This window comes from Dysidea avara, chromosome 1, assembly GCF_963678975.1.
Source record: "Dysidea avara chromosome 1, odDysAvar1.4, whole genome shotgun sequence".
Lineage (NCBI taxonomy): Eukaryota > Metazoa > Porifera > Demospongiae > Dictyoceratida > Dysideidae > Dysidea > Dysidea avara.
The window spans coordinates 35,238,924-35,260,971 of record NC_089272.1 but is presented as its reverse complement, the minus strand read 5'-3'; the positions used below and the strand labels follow the sequence as shown (position 1 = coordinate 35,260,971).

Genomic DNA, 22,048 nt, shown 5'->3' with positions numbered 1-22,048 from the left:
ATTATTTAGTTACCATATCAGACTAATATATATATAGCTTTGTATCAAAAAAGCACTATAGTTGTTAACAGTGTAGACATCTATACATGCACCTATACACACGTATTTTGGCCATGTGCATAACTTCAATAGCACGTGAGTGTTGATTAGTGGATCGGTTATTGGCATCAGCTATTATCGGCTATTGAGTGTTGGAAAATCGTGTTTTTTTTGATTATCACTGCAACACTATTAATGTATATTTGCAATACTTCAAGATGTCATCATAATAAAATAAACCTGCACACGATGGACATTATTTCAGTGGCTTGCCTTGTGTACATACATATTGTATCAGGTAAGGGTTTGAAACCACTTAGTAAATGAAAGATAATCAGCAGAGTAAAACACTGTACATTACATAATGTTTGTACTTACACTGAACTGTAATGCTGATATTCTGTGCATCAGTACCAATAACATTATTAGTAGTACACTGATACAATCCTGTGTCACCTCTGTAAGCATTTGTCAATGTCAAGTTTACAGTCACAGTTGCATTTCCAAAAGAAATATCAGCGCTATCATTCACTGATGCTCTATAACTTAAAGATCCATCAGTTCTGTTCCATTCAGTTGTTGGTGGAGGATAACCAACAGCTTCACATGTAATAGTAATGGTGTTCCCTTCAATAGTCACTAATGTGGTGTTTTCTGATAGTGCTCTAATACTTGGTATATCTACAATAAATAAATACATTAAACTAATTAACACTGAATTACGTAAGTAAAAACCATTAGGAATGGTTTCAGCACAAGTCACTTTATAAATTTTTCTAGTTCGAATACTTAAACTGACACTCTAACCCACACCTATGAGTGCAAGGAATACTCCCTCTGGCAGCTACTCCATTATCATCAGCATCATGGTTCCTCAACCTTAATTGGCTAAGGTTCACACTATTATGCCTTTATGTTTTACTTATTATGCTATGCTACTGTAACAGTGATCAAATATTCTATAATATATTATGCTCATAATTATGCTCAATATTTTGTGATCTGCTGAGCAAAAATCCAACTAGTTTGCATTTTCTCAAACTCCATTTTTATGACTTCTTTGTTGTCTAGAGGAAAAAACCAATGGAATTTTAAAATTTCAGCGTTATTTGGTGAGAACATTTGGAGTTATAACAATAAACAGCAGGAATGGCAAAACAATCAGTCTGTACAGTGATTAGCTGCTATATGGAAAAAAAAAACAGGCGCTCATTTAATCAAACATGACTCATGAGTGCAACAGGCTATGGAGTTGGGACTTGTCTCTACACATGTACCATGAACTGGGGGAATCCATTAAAGTACAGTTTTTAGCCCATATCCACCCATGCTTTCAAGCAAGAAGGCTGTTCAAGCTAAGAAATGGTGATGATAATGTTATATTTTACCACTATGTACAGTATAAAACAAACATACATACAGTAACTCATGTGTACTTCATGGTACAGAAACAATACAAAAAATATTTGTACGCTCCATGAAGAGACAAATCCAGTGGTCTATTAGATGTTTAATTATTTACTGAAGTAATTAAAACATGCATAATTGATAGTATTTTGGAGCACAAGTTTTAAACCAGGCGCATGCCCACAGCCTTTGGCCAGCTGTGGGCATGCGCCTAGTTTGTTTATCTTTCCGCACCCACGTAAATAAAGTGGCTTTTGCTAAATGTATGTGAGAAATGAAGGCTGCACAGAGCCAGTATAAGCCTTTCCAGTAGATAAACATTCACTTTGAGCTTTGAGGCAGTGAGCATTCGCTTTGTGATGGTTGGTAAATGGAAAAATGTTTAATAGCAACAATTCAGGTGAATTTGTACTGCCTCCTAGTGAAACTTGGAGGAGGCAGTACAAATTTACCCGAATTGTCGTTATTAAAATTTTTGCCATTTACCTACCATCACAGCCATTTCTTGGCCACCAACTTGGGTTTCACATATTTTTTCGCCGTGGCTTTTTGGGGGCCGCACCCTTTTTTAAAGCTTGGCTGTTTTTGATTAGATATCACTTCTTTTTGTAATTGTATTCTCCAAAGCAGGCCATAGGTCAGTTTTGGAGCCTCTTTTTACCTGTCGTTTCTTTACTACAGGACGGAGAAACAAGATGCAAAGGATACATTCATTTAATCTTTTATAATTGTACAAATTATATATATAATTGCACAGATTTTTATATAAATGAGCTTTTCTCAACAGACCAACAGTATGTAACTATCCCACTTGATACAATTTTGGACAGTTGATTAATGCCAGTTACAAATTACTAGTACTGGGTGACCTATTTGTAGCAGAACTATCTACAGGTGACTTTTTTTGTAGCTGAACGCTTTACAGGTGACTTAGTTGTAGCTGAACTCTCTACAGCATGAATTTTTGTAGCTGAACTCTTTACTGTATGACTTGTTTGTAGCTGAACACTCTACAGGTAACTTCTTTGTCTCTACTGGGTGACTTGGTTGTAGCTGAACTCTCTACAGGATGGCTTGTTTGCAGCTGAACTCTCCACAGGGTGATTGTTTATAGCTGAACTCTCTACAAGGTGATTGTTTGTATATAGCTGAACTCTCCACAGGGCGATTTGAACTCTCTACAGGTTGAATTGTTTGTAGGCGAACTCTCTACTTAGTGACCTGTTTGTAGCTGAACTTTCCACAGGGTGATTTGTTTGTAAGTGAACTCTTTTCTGGGTGACCTGTTGGTAGGTGAACTCTCCACTGGGAAACCTGAACTATCTACAGGTGACTTGTTTCTAGTTGAATTCTCTACCAGGTGACTTCTTTGTAACTGAATTCTCTACCGAGTGACTAGCTTGTAGCTGAACTCACTACTGGGTGACCTGCTTGCGGGTGGACTGTACAGTTCACCACTTTACACTTCTTTCTGGCTGATCTCTCTACAGGATGGCTTATTTCTAGCTGACATATATCTCTATAGAGTGGCTTTTTGTAGCTGAACTCTGATTTGCTTGTAGCTGATCTCTCTACAGGATAGCTTTTTGTAGTTGAATACTCCACAGGGTGGTTTGTTTGTAGCTGAGCTCTCTACAGGGTGATTTTTTGCAGCTGACTCAATACTGGCTGACTTGTTTGTAACTGAACTCCCCACAGGGTAATTTGTTTGTAGCTGAGCTCTCTACTGTGTAACTTGTTTGTAGCTGAACTCTCTACTTGGGGACCTGTTTGTAGCTGAACTCTCTCCCAAACTCTAAAGTACAAGACGCGTCCCCTAAAGTTGAATACTTGGGGAATATTACTAGGCACGTCCCCTAAAGTCAAATGCTCAGGGCATATTACTAGATGCGTGCCCTAAAGTCGAATACTCCGGGCATACTAGACGCATGCCAACCCTAGCTCGCTTCAAACTCAACAAAAACTTACCTTCATACAACTAGTGTGTGAATTCTGGTTTACTGTGCCGTGACTTTAGCAGCAAAATGTCCAGTCATGGTGCCATGACTCTAGGCACAGCGTTTTTTTTTATTCACAAAGCTCGATCGCTTAACGCATTTGTGTTTTATAGCAATTTTTCAAAGTGTGCGAAAAGATTAAGAAGAAAAAAATGAAGAAATAAAAATGAAATTTTGGTCACTTATATCTCGGAAACGGCTGGGGTGATTTCCTTCAAATTTGGTACATTGAGTGGCCTACCTTTGCAGCGAAACTGATTTCAATCGGAGGAGGATTCACAGCGCTACAAAGGTGCACGTTTTCTTTCTTCCTGTCAATATACTCACGGTGTGGCGCGCTGGCTTCTTGGGCCGCACAACACACTATCATGTGTCTTGAACGGTGTGACGCACTGGCTTCTTGGGCCACATGACATGTGTCTTGAACTACCAGTTGGTTGCTAGGTGATGCTACATTCTTGCAAACCAAGGGAGGGACCACAAATATACCAATGCTAACCCCCCTTTTATTTTTCTTCTTATTGATAACAAAAAATATACTTACATAACAAACATACAATCATCCAAAAATTATCATACACAATAATTATTCAGTCAGATCTAAATCGCTCTCTGCACACTCCTGAAAAGAATGATGACGATTGTATATATGATGACCTACAGTAGAGCCCTCCCAAGGAAAGTTAGTGCTGAGTGGAGAAAGTTAACTTGCACCTCAGCCAGTGAATTGTTCTACCGTAAGACTGCCCAGAATTCCTGTACAGTAAAGTAACAATGTGCTTGAAAAATACCACAGTAATTGGACCCATTCCTTCTGTATTGTACATAAATAAACTAAAGCAGTACAAGTTTCGAGTTCTACATCCCATACCCTCTCTTCATACATCCCCTTCTTCTCCAACTCCCCATGCCTGTAGCACTGAGGCAGAAATGTTGAACAGTACATGGGAGCCAGAGAGTTGAACAACTCCACATCAAAAACTTCCTTTTGTCCATGTTCCCAAAACCCCATAAAAGTAGCTGTTCAGCAGTTTTGTGGCCTGGAATAACCCTAAACACCTGGAATAATCCTCTACAACTGTGCACTACTACAGAGAAGACTGGAGGAGTCTCGAATGGAGTAGATTCTAAAGCTGTACACAATCAATATCCACCACTGGCTGTTTTGAATCAGCTGTTTACTGGCTGTTGATGCAGTAATGATACAGTTTAACCATTACCATCATTAACACTAAGCGAAAACTTGATACATGAATACAATCACCAAACTGTTAGATCATGTGAAGGCAAGTTATGTGCTTTTACTTGTGGGATTTTAGTTTCAATGAGACAGGCCTCTTCGAAATATCCACCCTTCAAAATTACCCATTGTACAGTATAGTACAGAAATAATTATTATTTAATCTTTTAAGTGAGCACTATGCTGTTGGATGACCTATTTGCTTCATCATCAACTGCTTAATCTAGTTACGTAATGTGCCATATACACGATGTTTATTCACCCAGCTTTGTGTGGAAGTTTATTACACCCTGCCCAATGATTTCTGCAGTAATTTGAGTATACATAGATATTTGCATGAGTGTTTATTTATTGTATACACTACATGGCTTTGATAAAATTAATGTGTGCATAAATGTATTTGCAGGAGTGTCATTTGTAAAGTGTTGTTATGAACAGGAATTTCACGGTTTTGTTGTTATGTGGTTAGAATTAGGGTAAAAAGTATGTATAGCTTAGTAACTATGACCAAATTATAGTCATTCTATGCTTCTCTATGTGTGCTCATGTATATATGAAATCCATGGAAAGTGATGATCACACTCTGGGGGTGTACGCAAGCCTACCAAGTGCACACCACCCAGGGTGTGTTACTACACCAATCAGCAGTGTTAATGAACTACTACCAGACTCTTTAACAATTTGGTAAAACCCCAATGATTTACTAGATAACATACAGTGTAATAGCTAGCTAGCTATTATGCAAATCAATAGTTGCTAAAATACATAGTAACAAAGAGTACATACGTATATGCTAAACTCACACTGAACAATAATACCCACATCCCTATCATTAGTATCAACACTGTTACTAGCAGTACACTTGTATGATCCTGTGTCTTCTCTGTAAGAATTTGTCAATGTCAAGTTTACACTGACACTTGTCACATTTCCATTTCCAGTAGGAACACTAACTTCATCACTCACTGATACTCTATCACTTAAAGCTCCATTAGTCTTACTCCATACTATTGTTGGTGGAGGATAACCTAATGCTTCACATGTAATTGTGATGGTGTATTCTTCAGAAGTTACTATGGTGGTGTTCTTCAATGGACCAGTAATAGTTGGTAGAACTGAATGCAACAATAAGCATAATCTCTAGTCATACAAGTGTAAGGAAAATTACAAATAGTAGGGACCACTACAATAAATAGTGCTTAAACAAAGGGGATCATCGGCACAAGTGCAAAAAAAAACATACTGTAGCTAATGATGTAAGCATGGCTAAAGGAGGGATGAAATTTGGACTTCACGTGATGGTCCTTTTTTTACTTTTATTGTAACGATCTGAACTACTGTAATAGTTTGTATAATTCCAAATTTTTATACACTTGTTTGTAGGCTTTCTAATGAAACAATGTAGCTATTCACTTTATTTCCAGGAAACAAAATTTAGTGACTTAAATTTTCATGCATTACTAAACATGCTGTATTTTTGCATGATTTACATTGAACTAAGCTTATTTTATGTGAATGGCTGCTTTATTAGATTATCTCAAACTCATGAAGCAGTGGTAATACTGTACATGGTAAAAGAATTTTCCACGTTCTTGATGCTTATTGTGTCTTACTGTAGTTGAAAGCTAGTCAATAGCTACAATATCAGCTAAAGCTGGCCACACAGTTAATGCTTGGGAACTTTCTATAGCTAGTTGTGCAAAAAAAATGCTGTATAAGAAAGAAATTTTCAATTAATTTTTTGCACATGAAAATTATTTTACAAAAAAAAAGCTAATTATGGTAGTTCATAATTTGTTTTCGTGAGAAGATGCAAACCAATGATCCCTATACCATACAGTATGATTAGCTTGTAAATGCTATCGACCAGTGAGAAGGCTTAAGCCTATGAATATAGGGAGTCAGAAACATATAACTTAAAGTACCTACATATGTAGCTCTGTAGTTACACATTGTACACTGTACGTACCTGTATTTTTATATAATGTATGGTATTTACACTATTAGTAACTATCCCTATATCTATAACCAGGACAGCACACTAAAACCATGCTGAATACAGAAGATAATTCCTGAACAAGGTGGTGACTTGATTCACAGACAGCTTGCAGTCTAGGCAAGTACCTGATACTTACATGTTAGCATAATTGTAGTAGAGTACATGCTTACCTGGACATATGGCAGGGTGTATGCAGTATCCACCATCAAGGACATTTCCATTACTACAGAAGCACCCATTGGTACAGTTTATATTGGTACAATTGTCAATACTGGTGAGGTGATGACAAGTGACATGTACACCACATGAATGATACTCCATACCAGTTATGCAACCTGAAAAGAACAAACAGATTAATAAAAATCTTAATTTTAGACTATGTAGCTTAACTATTTACAGGGTGGCTTGTAATTTAGCTGAACTCTCTACAGAGTGACTTGTAATACAAGTTGACTTGTAACATGGCTGAATGCTTTAATGGAGTTATTTATTTCCAATGGACTATTTTATTATGGTGGCTGTACTATTAGAGTATCTCAATCTCACACTTGCTACACGTAGTTGGTTTTCATATTGTAAGGCCATCATTATGTATAATTGCCTGTTTCCCATTACACAGTACAGCAAAAACTGATGTAGGTGGGAGATGATTATTGATTACTAACAATAATAGACTCTTTCCAAAAATACATCACTGCTTAGCAACACCTTTCCAACATTTTGATTGGGGCCACTGTCAATAATCGCGATTGCGCTACATAGAAATACGGTGGTGAAAACAGCTCGAGCAGAGTAGTATTGTTAAAGGACAGGCCATAGAAGTCTTCGAGGTTGCAAATTAGTGTTCTGATTAGAGGAAGGTGGTTATCAGGGCTGAACAAGGTGCGAAACATTGACAACACCAATTTCTTTGCCTGCCCATACAAGAAGCTATTATATAGCATTTTAGTCTGGGTAATCATTAGTACTGTATTGGTAATAGTAACTGTAACAGCGGCTGACCTCCCACATGCTATTCAACAGCTTCTTGTACGGGCAGACAAGAAAATTTGTGTTGTCGATGTTTCGCTCCTTGTTCAGCCCTGATAACCACCTGCCTCTAACCAGAACACTAATTTGCAACCTCAAAGACTTCTATGGCCTGTCCTTTAACAATACTACTCTGCTCGAGCTGTTTCCACCACCATATTTCTATGTAGCGCAATTGTGATTATTGACTGTGGCCCCAATCAAAATGTTGGAAAGGTGTTGCTAAGCAGTGACGTATTTTTGGAAAGAGTCTATTATGTCCTTATCTCTATTTGAGTGTATGATTATCATTAAGTCAATTTTGAGACTGAAAATCCTGTACATCTGTTCATTTACATACATGCAATAGATATAACAAATACAAGAAGATTAATTATATCATAATTCAAAGGATTTACTTGGACAATATGGTAGTGCCCAGTACCATATTGTCTGGTAAGGTGTTAAACGTGAAATGTGTAATGTTGGCAATCAAAATACAGTGTCAGCATAGCCTGTTTATGCAAGGTGAATATGAAGTCATATAATAAGTGCCCACAACCTTTTATCCAGTTATATCACAGCAGTGGTAGATATTAACAGCTTTCCTTGGCTGTATGTGAAACCATAAAAGTACTAGTCTTTTGCTTGGAAATAAGCCAGTTATATATCACAGCATTTGCAGAATATCTTAGTTATCAACACTCGTCCTTGGCTTTGCCTCAGACTCATGCCAGTAACTAAGATATTCTACTCCTGCAAACATATGAGACATAAATCTTAAATCAGAAAATAATTATCTACAGCTAATTTAAAATTATTTAATGAAATATTTCCAGGTTACCACCGGGAATTTAAGATTTTTTGGTAATTTATCACCCTAGTACCAAAATAGCTGATAAGACAGAAATAATGAGTTAAGTTAATTTATTTATTGTATATTGTATTTGACTGTTCTATTAGAATATTTCAATCCTCAAAGGTGCAAAGACTATGGCACCATGTTGAACAAGAGTGAAGACACTCAAACCTTTAGTTACCTTTCTGTTATGTTTATATGCACAGCTATCACATTTAGCTTGACACTTTGTCATTCTGAGCGCATTCACGTAATCTATAATCAAATTAAAATTTGGCGTGGACACCTAAAAATTGATGTGGGCAGTGACAGGAAACAAGGAATAATACAATGATGGCCTAACTCAATGGCTTTAATTCCAATTCTTCTAAACCACAGAAAGGTCTTCCCATAAGTGGCTTATCCTGTGGGCTTGACAAAATATTGGTGTTATTTTTTGTCAATAATTGCTAATGTCTCCTTGATTGTTTGGTACTAAGATGTGCCTATAAACCCCATTCTGCGTGCCACATCTCAAGGCAGTTGGATAAAATGTTTGGGTTATGGCAGCTTTTGTAAGTGTGCAAATAGACAAAGAAAAATAAGAAAGAAAATAATAAAAGAACTAAGCCAATTTTTTGAAGGTTCATATCTCGGTAATGCCTGGCACGATTGTACTCAAATTTGGTATGTTGACTGCTGAAGGTAGAGGACATTTTCATAGCAAAATTTGACTGGTTTCATAAAGGCAGTACAGAGCATATTATATGTGTGAAATCACATTATTGGACAGTGGTGTGGCGTGCCAGCTTCCTTGACCACATGCACACGACACACTACCATGTATCTTGATATGGACCTATGAGTGGAAGGGAACATGGAGTTATGTACACATGAAAATTGCTACAATTTGGCTACAATGTTTTCTGTTGCATTGGCTACTTGGACTGCATGGCACACTATCATGTGTGTTGATTTTATTATGGCTGATATCTATACCTATATACAGTATCTAGCTGTGGTCACTTGTCATGTACTAAATTGTTATATTGCTTTGTTTCTTCACATTAAATTTTGTAGTTAAAAAAAGTCTACGTAAAATCTTGTTACTTATTATAGCTTGTTAGATTATTTACCATAGCTTAAGTCACTGCCAACCATACTAGCAGCATCACAAGTATAAGCATCCATATCAGCTATTGTTACATTGTACACTGTTAGCATGCTCTCAGCAGTAGTTGTATTTATTGATGTTGACATTATCATGTACTTGCTTGTATCCAATTCATCTATTATAGTTCCATTAAAGTACCAAGAGATTTCTGGAACTGGTTCACCAGTAGCTTGACATGTAAAATTTGCTAAGTCTGTTCTTTCACCACTCAAATCAATAATGTCTGAGAAAATCTCTGGTGCAACTATAAACAAAATGACATACAGCGAACGAGTAATTTATTATATTATATTTAACAAGTATAAGGAATTTTAAACTAGAGTAGAGACAATGTAGTACCATGATAGAAAAGTACTGAAGCAAGCTGGATTGGAATAGTAAGTAATGTCCAATTGCTGTAAAACAATAAGAAGCAAATATCCCTAAGATTAAAATGCACAGTAGTGATATATATTTGCTTTTTATTGTTTTACAGCAATCGGACATTACATACTACTCCAATCCAGTACTTTTTATTTTGTTACTACATTGTCCCTACTCTAGTGTAAAATTCCTAATTTTTCTTGTACTTGTATGTGAACTTTTTCTGCAAGTTCATGAATACTGAACGCACTGTATAATATTGCAAATTAATATAGGTCTTTAGCACTCATCCATATAGGAGCTGTATAATGGCCCTAAAATTTTTCATCCATTTAGCAATGTTGGTGCTAACTATTGACCAGATTTGAAGTCATTAGTTTCCATCTGTCTGAAGCTATAAAGTTGGCAGACTGGATGTGTGCATGGGAAGACCCCTTTTCACAAAACTGGTCACAATATTACACAATTATAGTTACTGATAGCAATATAATTATACAGGTATATGCAAGTAGTCAGAAAATCTGCCGATTAGCTAAAAGTATAACACACCACATATTATTGCTAAACTGTATTCATTTAGAAGTTCGTCAAGCTGTCTAACTTAACACAAGGTTCACTCATGTTTGTTTATGTACATGGTATTGTAGTTATATGTGGTTTGCTTGATGCATCATGTGAAGAAACACAAAAAAACTCATGAAAGAATGTTATCAGTCTGGAGCAAGCAAGAGAAGCGATTAATGCAAGGGCGGATCCTGCGGGGGCTCAAATGGAACCCCCTTTAGCAATAGCAAACGCCTGACTGTGACTGCTCACAAGTTTTTCTTCAATTTAATAAAACTAAAATCAGTTCTCAGTCCAAGAAACATTTATTACAAAAATCACTTGAAATGTTATCATTTTTCTGTGATAGGCGCCTCTAAAAATAATTATAGTCTTTATCTTCTAAAGCTATTACAACAACTGTTAAAGGCTTCAGTTATGTTTCTAAAGGCCTAACTGGTAAGATTTTAACAGTGAAACATCATTAAGAGTGCAACTTTCTCATCTAGATCCATGCCTATAGTGAACAGTGTTGGTCACAGCGAACATTCAGAGATGCAAGTAGGGTTAACTTTGCTAAAAACAAACACTTGTCTCTGATGATATTGGACAGCTCACTCAGCACTGCGACGTCTACAACATGTGTCCACGGGCGTAAACATCACGCACTATTATATTGCATAACTAGGTAGATGCTAAGGCATGTTGGGGCGAGCCTGAGCTGTGTTTTATGTGACATATTTAATTGGATTGTTATACTTTCTGTAGCGATGCATATTGATCACAAGAATACAACAGATGCAAGACATTGACTAAAGAAGGAAGTCTATGAAATTGCAATTTGCTGAAATAACAACCCACTCTTATTGCATATACGTATACTTAACAATACGAACTCTATAAGGCCACTATTTGGTGATTTTCTGTTTTTCATCAGAAAATTCCAAATGTAGAGTGCGGACGGGTGGGTCATTACTATTACCTATTATCCCTACTGCTTGCATAAAATAGCCAGCAAGACTTATTTTCATACCTCTACACTATGATACTCGCTGCATAGCAGGCAATTTTCTAACATAGCTAACTCAACATAGCTAGTTTGCCCATTAAATGTAGCTACGTATAGTTGTCCTTCGTCTTGTGATCAGTTCCACTCGAGGATCAACTTCTTACTTGTAAACTTCATTGCACCAATCCTTCACATTCTCTTGGCTACAATGCACAAGGTAGCTACTGTATGAGTGAAGCAATTTTGAAAACTGAACTGCACATCCTCAATATTTGGTTAATCAGATGAAATAATGTTTAAACCTTTAATAATGGGGAAATATGTGTGGCAGTACAAATACATGCTGGCGCTGATGAAAAACAGAAAATCATTAAATAGTGGCCTAAGATGTGAGGGTGTTGAAGTCATCAAAATACTGCAGAAAGTACAGCAGCTATCAGTATAAAGGCTATGTAACATTCCACACTTGTCAATTATAATTAATACCAAGAGTATAATATAAAGGGGAGGGAGAGTGTTGAACTGTGCTTTAGGCTGTGAAAAATGAGCTCGTAAAGTAACCCACATACCTTTGTTTCTTCTTGTAAACCTAACCGCTGTTGATTGCTTGGATTTAACACCTTAAATGTTTTAACGGGTGGCTCGTATGGAATCGCAATGGCTGAAATTCCATCTAGACAGTGTTGGGGCAGCTACTTTTTAAAAGTAACTCATTATAATTATATTACATATTACTTGCAACTGAACTATTTAGTTACAGTTACATATTACCTGTAGTTTGACACTCTCCCTCCCCATTACATACTCTTGTTAATACTGAATGAAAGTGTGACAGATGCAACGTCCTTAGGAGTAATTGTGTAGTTTTAAGCAGGTGCTGATAGGATCTGATCAGCATACCAAGATAAAAGGCAAGACAATAGCATTTATCAATATGCCAAAGGTTTCATCTGAAGTGAATTTGAAACCTTTTTGTGGAAGAAGTACAGTAGCTGTACCCAGTTTTCTGCTATGCCTGACTGAACACATCAGGCAGGCAGTAGAAAATTCCGTCGAATAAATATCTTTTAAAATTCTGTAGCATACGTGTCAGGTTGATCTGAAGGCACCTTTGGGCTTGATTTTATCCAACCAATACTGTCATGTCATTGTGAAGAAAAATCGAGGCAGGATTTGGGTGATATTTTATCATGGGCCATGCCCATCATCCCTACTACATATACAGTACTATCGTACTGTATGATAATTGTAAAACTCATATGCATGAGTTACAATGATTAGTGATTTGTACTAAGTAAATTTTACAGTAAATAATTAATTAAGTAAAGTGATCACTGGTGTATGGGTGTTGAAAATTGCTCTAGAGACAGTATCACTTGGCAAAGCATTCCATTGAGTGATTAGTCATGGAAAAAAAGCTAAATTTGTAGCTATCAACTATCTAGGATATTGTAATGAATCTTTTGTTGTGACCTCTACTTTTTGTAGTTTAAAAATAATGTGACTAGATATTGTAATTATCCATATAGCACAGTAGTAATTCACAGTTTTTAATTGTGTGAAGCTGAAGTATGATACATACATAACAGGTAAAATGGTTAGAAGTCAACTGTACATGCACTTACACTGAACAGTAATGCTGATATTTCCAGTATCATTACCAACATTGTTACTAGCAGTACACTTGTATGATCCTGTGTCTTCTCTGTAAGAATTTGTCCATGTCAAGTTTACACTGACACTTGTCACATTTCCACTTCCAGTAGGAACACTAACACTATCACTCACTGATACTCTATCACTTAAAGCTCCATTAGTCTTACTCCATACTATTGTTGGTGGAGGATAACCTAATGCTTCACATGTAATTGTGGTAGTGTCTCCTTCAGTGACAACTATTGTGATATTGTTAATTGGATCAGTGATACTTGGTGGAACTAAAAGATAAAGTATAAACCAATGGTACACAGTAAACTACTACAGCATTAAGATTCTTACTTGGACATATGTGTGGATGTATACAGACTCCATCCTCTAATACATTTCCATTACTGCAGAAACATCCACTCTCACAAGTTACATTGGTACAATTGTCAGTGCTCCTGAGGTCATCACAACTTACTTGATAACCACATGTCCGATAATCCATACCAGCCAAACAACCTGAATTGTACATACAATAGTATTGTGAATTGAATAATTATATTGAACAAAAGTTCACCCTTACCATGACTGGTAGCACTACCTAAAGTGTTGGTAGCATTACAAGTGTAAGTTCCCACATCAGATGATGTTACATTGTACACTGTTAGTGTGTTCTCAGTAGTAGTTGTGTTTAATGATGTTGACATTATCATGTACTTGCTTGTATCTGACACATTTATCATAACAACATTAAAGTACCAACTGATGCTTGGAACTGGTTTACCAGTAGCTTGACATGTGAAATTTGCCAAATCCCTTCCCTCATCAGTTGAATCACCAATCTCAAATAAAATTTCTGGAACAACTGTAACGTTAAATTGCAGAAGTGGATCATGCACTTATTAATAAAGTGATAGTTCTTAATGACTGTCAGTATAAAAATATGATTACAAAGCTATAGTGTGCTTTGTGCTATCAAGACACATGGTAGTGTGTTGTGTGGCCAAGAAATCGATGCACCACACCATGGGTATTGACAGCAAGAAAGAAATTGGCATTTTCACACATGCGTAGCTCCGTGGCCTCTTCTCCAAAACACATCATTTTTGCATTATAGCTGTCTGCCAGACAGAGTAGGCCACACAGATAATTTGCTCAAGCCACTTGTGAGATATGAACATTCAAATTTTTGATTTTTTTTCTTCTTAAACCATAGGGTGTCTATGGTGTTTTCAATTTCTATTCGCACACCTTGCAAAAATTGTTTAAAATGTATATACTGTATACAAACATGTAACTTGGTTGCCATTAACATTGGTGCAAATGAGATGTGAATATCAACATTCTAAGTTTGCTACGAATATCCTTGGAATTATGAATGTGTAATCATATAAAAACGTTTGTCATGTTTTTGCCATGTCTACAACAGGATAAATCTAGCATTGGAATATCTTGAAAATCGGTGTATACACAGACTTATCATCATAGCAGTGTCTTTTTGATAGTTTGAAAAACAATGAAGTTACAGCTAAAGAGTTATAAAGCAAAAACTAAACAAGTATAAAATTTTAAGATCGAAATACTCTAATAGAGCAGTCACCTTAGGGTAAAAAAGAGGGAATTAGTAAAATGCGGAATATGGAATAACGGAATAACAGAATAAGCAAAACTTATCTTTTGCAGATTGTACAACTAGTTATATACTCTATGCTCTATAGTAATCGTACTTCATTTACCTTGTAACAGCTCTGCATGGCACGCCACGGCAATGGATAAGCAGCAACTAGACATGCATTAAATAGGATGATCCCACAACCAATCATCCTAGAACATTACCTTCGCTAAACTTGCTTATATATACTGTTGATTCAAACCTAAAGAGTTGAAATCCATTTAAAGACAACACACAACCACTGCAATCCACTAACTTGATAGTGTGACTCTAATAAATTCGGTTGGATGCAGGTGAAGGCCAGCTAGTTTGACCTAAGAATAGAACTAGGTTTTATTGCTTTGTAGCAATATCAATTAAGAAGTATATATAGTAAATTTAGCGAATGTAGATCGTTCTAGGATGATTGGTTGTGTACTCGTCCTATTTAATGCTCGCCCAGCTGCTGTTTATTCATCGCCGTGGCGTGCCATGCAGAGCTGTCACAAGGTAAATAAAGTACGATTACTATAGAGTATACAACTAGTTGTACAATCTGCAAAAGATGAGTTTTGCCTATTCCGCAATTCCGTATTCCGCGTTTTACTAAAAAAGATGCACAAAAGTATTGAAAAATACACGACTTACCAGGGTTAAAACCAGGGACCTCCATACCTAACACCCACATCCTTAACCACTGAATCACTGCTATCTTGACTATTTACCTCACTTAACTTCTACTTTATAAATGAAAATTCTGCTTCTTGGTAAATACTATATGATTTCATAGATCTGCTAATGGAAATTCTAGCTAAGGTTGTTCTAGAACATTCTAGGTGTGTTCTATTAGAAGCCCTCAAAAATATGTGATCTAAAAGATATGCACCTTCAAAGTTCATTTTTCTTCATATTTTTCACTATCTTCCTCTTGGTCTTCTTTTGTACCACTTAGAAAAAATGCTGGAACTTGCACATGTTTTATTTGATTTACTTTAAATTTAGAGAGTGGTAAAGCATAAAACAGCACATTTATAAACCAATTTTTGTACATGTTGAGGAGTTATGCATGATTTTTGAAAAAGTAAAAACGATTTGTTGTCATGCCTAAGGATAAACTGTTTGAAGGATAGTCTTATTCGAACGTTAATCAGATGGCTGCAGGTTCAAGACTGCCCAGGTCCAGTCATGGATATTTTCTCTTTTCTCCACCTTTTCAAACACACTTATGTAACAACTCTAAACAGGCTGTAGGACCAGGTGTCCTACAGACCTTCAGCACTTGTGCTGTAAAGCCTTTTAAAGCCTTATGTGGCCAGACTGCTTTTTCTCTTTGTCATTGGGTAGGGAGAAAAAAAGAGTCTGGAACAGTTCAAATCCCACAATCATCTTGACATCATGGGGCTATATCACAAGTATGTGGTACAGTATTTTACGGTATCACTGTATGGCCCTATGCAGACAACTTCATAGTAATAAAAGTATATCCACGCAAACTGTAGAAAAGGGAGGGCTTTCTAAACTCTGGAGGAAAAACATATTGTTATATCATAGGTGGCAGCCAAGAAATGGCTGCGATGTTGTTAATGTTCATTAATTTTAATAATGCACACAGCTATTCAGTACAGTGTGGACACCTCATACAAGTTTTTTGATAGGTCACTGCTGGAGGGTGCTTCATTCAAGTTTGTTAGTATGGATGCATTTCAAAAAGTGCTTCCTTCTTTGCACTGCTGCACAATGCAGCCTGGCAGAAATTTAGTAAGTCGCAAAAAGTACTCAGCACTAAACATGCGTTTTGATTTAAGGCTGTGCCATGTACACAGTTAAGCACTATTCTGTTTGTTAGTAACTCGTATAATTATATTACATATTACTTGCAACTGAACTATTTAGTTACAGTTACATATTACCCATAAAATAAAGTAACTATAATAATATTACATATTATATTACTTTGTGTCCACAGCCTTACGTTTGCAACTACCACCTTATCACGTGACATGATTGTGTTGTTGGACAATGTGTAAACCTTGGTTATAATCTTAAGAAGATGGCAAATAAGCTTCATTCATTAATTTGAGGTGGCTTCATTACTTTGTTGTGGCTAGGTGCTAGATTAGTAACTTCGTTACTTGTAGTAATAAAATTACTTAATGTTAGACTCATTACAGTAACTTCATTACTTAATAGGTAACATGTTACATTTGTAAGTGAAGTAACTTGAGTTATCATGTACCACGGTAGTGGTATCATGTACCACGGTAGTGGTACATAATAGGGATCAGGCAGAAATTTTTCAAAACACTCTAATAGAACGCACGCCAAAAGCAGCCTTCCGGGCTTTAGATTTTAACATTCTAGACCTTTCTTTTGTGTTTACAACACTAGCCAACAAGTATTAAAAGTAAGGGAAATGGTTTTAGGTGTTTTTTAAAATTTTGAAAATGGTTAGATTCTCCATCTTCTTCTTTCTTCTTTCTTTCTTTCTTGTTTCGCGCGCCTACAGCTCGTAGGAAGTAGATATCAGCCCTAAAAACGTATGGCGTATTTAAAAAACATTCGTACCCAGGTCTGTGTGGTATTAAAATCTTCCCTCTCTAATGCGATTGCGAGATATAGAGCAAGAATCACTCTTCGAGACGCCATTTGATCGAGAAGCCATACAGATGATAATATAGAATTGTTTAAAATTCCATTGCTTTAGCTCACAGGACTAAAATGCATCAAGTTGTATCACACTAAACATTAAACATAACTATTGTTCACTGAAACTCGGGTTTTAGACTTCCTTCATTACGAGACAGTGAAGGGGGTGTGGCCCGCACCTCGTCACTTAAACTATTACTGTACGCCTTTCGTGTATACTTTCTATTATATTCTTCAGCTGTTTACCAGCTAAGAGTCGACATAACAAGGCTTGTAAGCTATTGGAACACACTGGTAAATTTCGAATTGAAAAGGGGTGTGTCCCTTTCGTACGCGATTGAAAAATAAAAAGCGGGATACTCCGTATACTCAGCACTTTAATTGGAGTCGACCACGTTTTGTCAAGCGTGTGTTTTACTCGTGTTGAGGAAGAGGAAGAGGACAATGATTAAACTTAATTATGTAATTGTTTATTAAACTTATTTATGTAATTGTTTATTGCCAGTTGATATTACAATGGGTTTCTTTATTAAACAATCATGTACTGTTGAACGTATATTTAAGAAGTAGTCCATGTGCATGGACATGAAAAAAATCATGAAACTAGTGGGGCAAAAAAATTATTAATTTTCAACAAGTAGAATAGGGATCAAAGATTTGATTTTGAAAAAAAATGCGTAAACAAGAAGTAATAGGGATGATAATCCACAAAATTCTATGCATCATCAGTTCAAAGCAAGTTATTTGAATAGTGTACACTCAATTTGCAATTCCTATTTCAACTTGTGGTTAAAATGTTGAAATAGGAATCGCAAATTGAGTGTACACTATTCAAATAACTTGCTTTGAACTGATGATGCATAGAATTTTGTGGATTATCATCCCTATTACTTCTTGTTTACGCAGTTTTTTTCAAAATCAAATCTTTGATCCCTATTCTACTTGTTGAAAATTAATAATTTTTTTGCCCCACTAGTATTACTGGTTTTCGAAGCATATGTTGTTATATTACTTGGTTACCACAAAAGTAATAATTATTACATAACACATTACATAAGTAATGCGTTACCCCCAACACTGCATCTAGACATGTCGCTTTAGCTAGTAGAATTGTCAAGGCTTTGGATGGCGACCATGATGAAATATCAAATGAAATCTCGACCTTGCTCGACCATGATGAAACCTCGATGTTTGTTTTCCAGGCTAGCTGCTTGTGTATTTCTCTTTTTATGGCGAGTTCCTCTGCGTAATACACCATATTTTTCTCGAGTACACTATTCTTTCACTCAGTAGTCACATATACAAAGTGTGCCCACTGCACTTATAAGTAGTCACCAATCAACACAAATCACCGAGTCATTTGAACCAAGGGTTTGAATGATGCCATAGGACTTTACGGGTTCATTTTCACAGCATATAGTGTAGTTTGACACTCTCCCTTCCCATTACATACCTTGTTAATACTGAATGATAGTGTGACAGATACAACATCATTAGGAATAACTGTGTAGTTTAAAGCAGGTGTTGATAGGATCTGATCAGCATAGCAGGATAAAAGGCAAGACAATAGCATTTATCAATATGCCAAAGGTTTCTTCTTAAGTGAATTTGAAACCTTTTTGTGGAAGAAGTACAGTAGCTGTACCCAGTTTTCTGCTATGCTTGACTGAGCACATCAGGCAGGCAGTAGAAAATTCCATCAAATAAATATCTTTTAAAATTCTGTAGTATACGTTTCAGGTCGATCTGAAGGTACCTTTGGGCTTGATTTTATCCAACCAATACTGTCATGTCATTGTGAAGAAAAATCGAGGCAGGTTTTTGGGTGATATTTTATCATGGGCCATGCCCATCATCCCTACTACGTATACAGTACTATCGTACTGTATGATAATTGTAAAACTCATATGCATAAGCTACAATGATTAGTGATTTGTACTGAGTAAATAAGTAATTAGTTACAGTAAATAATTAATTAAGTAAAGTGATCACTGGTGTATGGGTGTTGAAAATTGCTCTAGAGACAGTATCACTTGGCAAAGCATTCCATTGAGTGATTAGTCGTGGAAAAAAAGCTAAATTTGTAGCTATCAACTATCTAGGATATTGTAATGAATCTTTTGTTGTGACCTCTACTTTTTGTAGTTTAAAAATAATGTGACTAGATATTGTAATTATCCATATAGCACAGTAGTAATTCACAGTTATAAATTTTAATTGTGTGAAGCTGAAGTATGATACATACATAACAGGTAAAATGGTTAGAAATCAACTGTACATGCACTTACACTGTACAGTAATGCTGAAATTTCCAGTATCATTACCAATACTGTTACTAGCAGTACACTTGTATGATCCTGTGTCTTCTCTGTAAGAATTTGTCCATGTCAAGTTTACACTGACACTTGTCACATTTCCACTTCTAACAGGAACACTAACACTATCACTCATTGATACTCTATCACTTAAAGCTCCATTAGTCTTACTCCATACTATTGTTGGTGGAGGATAACCTAATGCTTCACATGTAATTGTGGTAGTGTCTCCTTCAGTGATAACTATTGTGATATTGTTCATTGGATCAGTGATACTTGGTGGAACTAAAAGATAAAGTATAAACCAATGGTACACAGTAAACTACTACAGTATTAAGATTCTTACTTGGACATATGTGTGGATGTATACAGACTCCATCCTCTAATACATTTCCATTACTGCAGAAACATCCACTCTCACAAGTTACATTGATACAATTGTCAGTGCTCCTGAGGTCATTACAACTTACTTGATAACCACATGTCCGATAATCCATACCAGCCAAACAACCTGAATTGTACATACAATAGTATTGTGAATTGAATAATTATATTGAACAGAAGTTCACCCTTACCATGACTGGTAGCACTACCTAAAGTGTTGGTAGCATTACAAGTGTAAGTTCCCACATCACTTGATGTTACATTGTACACTGTTAGTGTGTTCTCAGTAGTAGTTGTGTTTATTGATGTTGACATTATCATGTACTTGCTTGTATCTGACACATTTATCATAACACCATTAAAGTACCAACTGATGCTTGGAACTGGTTTACCAGTAGCTTGACATGTGAAACTTGCCAAATCCCTTCCCTCATCAGTTGAATCACCAATCTCAAATAAAATTTCTGGAACAACTGTAACATTAAATTGCAGAAGTGGATCATGTACTTAAAGTGATAGTTCTTAAATGACTGTCAGTATAAAAATATGACTACAAAGCTATAGTGTGCTTTGTGCTATCAAGACACATGGTAGTGTGTTGTGTGGCCAAGAAATCGGTGCACCACACCATGGGTATTGACAGCATGAAAGAAAATGGCATTTTCACACATGCGTAGCTCCATGGCCTCTTCTCCAAAACACATAATTTTTGTATTATAGCTGTCTGCTAGACAGAGTAGGCCACACAGATAATTTGCTCAAGCCACTTATGAGATATGAACATTCAAATTTTTGATTTTTTTCTTCTTAAGCCATAGGGTGTCTATGTTGTCTTCAATTTCTATTCGCACACCTTACAAAAATTGTTTAAAATGTATATACTGTATACAAACATGTAACTTGGTTGCCATTAACATTGGCGCAAATGAGATGTGAATATCAACATTCTAAGTTTGCTACGAATATCCTTGGAATTATGAATGTGTAATCATATAAAAGCATTTGTCATGTTTTTGCCATGGCTACAACAGGGTAAACCTAGCATTGGAATATCTTGAAAATCGGTGTATACACAGGCTTATCATCATAGCAGTGTCTTTTTGATAGTTTGAAAAACAATGAAGTTACAGCTAAAGAGTTATAAAGCAAAAACTAAACAAGTGTAAAATTTTAAGATTGAAATACTCTAATAGAGCAGTCACCTTAGGGTAAAAAAGAGGGAATTAGTAAAATGCGGAATATGGAATAACAGAATTGCGGAATAACAGAATAAGCAAAACTTATCTTTTGCAGATTGTACAACTAGTTATATACTCTATGCTCTATAGTAGTCGTACTTCATTTACCTTGTAACATCTCTGTATGGCACGCCATGGCAATGGATAAACAGCAGCTAGGCATGCATTAAATAAGATGATCACACAACCAATCATCCTAGAACGATCTACCTTCGCTAAACTTGCTTATATATACTGTTGATTCAAACCTGAAGAGTTGAAATCCATTTTAAGACAACACACAACCACTGCACTCCACTAACTCGATAGTATGACTTTAATAAATTTGGTCGCATGCAGGTGAAGGCCAGCTAGTTTGACCTAAGAATAGAACTAGGTTTTAGTGCTTTGTAGCAATATCAATTAAGAAGTATATATAGTAAGTTTAGCGAACGTAGATCGTTCTAGGATGATTGGTTGTGTACTCGTCCTATTTAATGCTTGTCCAGCTGCTGTTTATTCATCGCCGTGGCATGCCATGCAGAACTGTCACAAGGTAAATAAAGTACGATTA

The 22,048-nt window shown here is 36.1% G+C and overlaps 1 protein-coding gene across 1 annotated transcript in view; it reads right to left on the bottom strand.

Annotated features, from left to right (window-relative positions):
• Positions 1-22,048, bottom strand: part of LOC136263173 (uncharacterized) — a 114,735-nt gene that overhangs the window by 67,598 nt on the left and 25,089 nt on the right. Inside the window, exons 4-10 of the mRNA XM_066057685.1 lie at positions 20,449-20,730; positions 20,220-20,384; positions 19,847-20,158; positions 9,665-9,946; positions 6,853-7,017; positions 5,487-5,798; positions 418-720 (exon numbers count right to left, since the gene is read on the bottom strand). Coding sequence (XP_065913757.1) covers positions 418-720; positions 5,487-5,798; positions 6,853-7,017; positions 9,665-9,946; positions 19,847-20,158; positions 20,220-20,384; positions 20,449-20,730 — 1,821 coding nt within the window. The remainder of the gene's footprint in view (positions 1-417; positions 721-5,486; positions 5,799-6,852; positions 7,018-9,664; positions 9,947-19,846; positions 20,159-20,219; positions 20,385-20,448; positions 20,731-22,048) is intronic.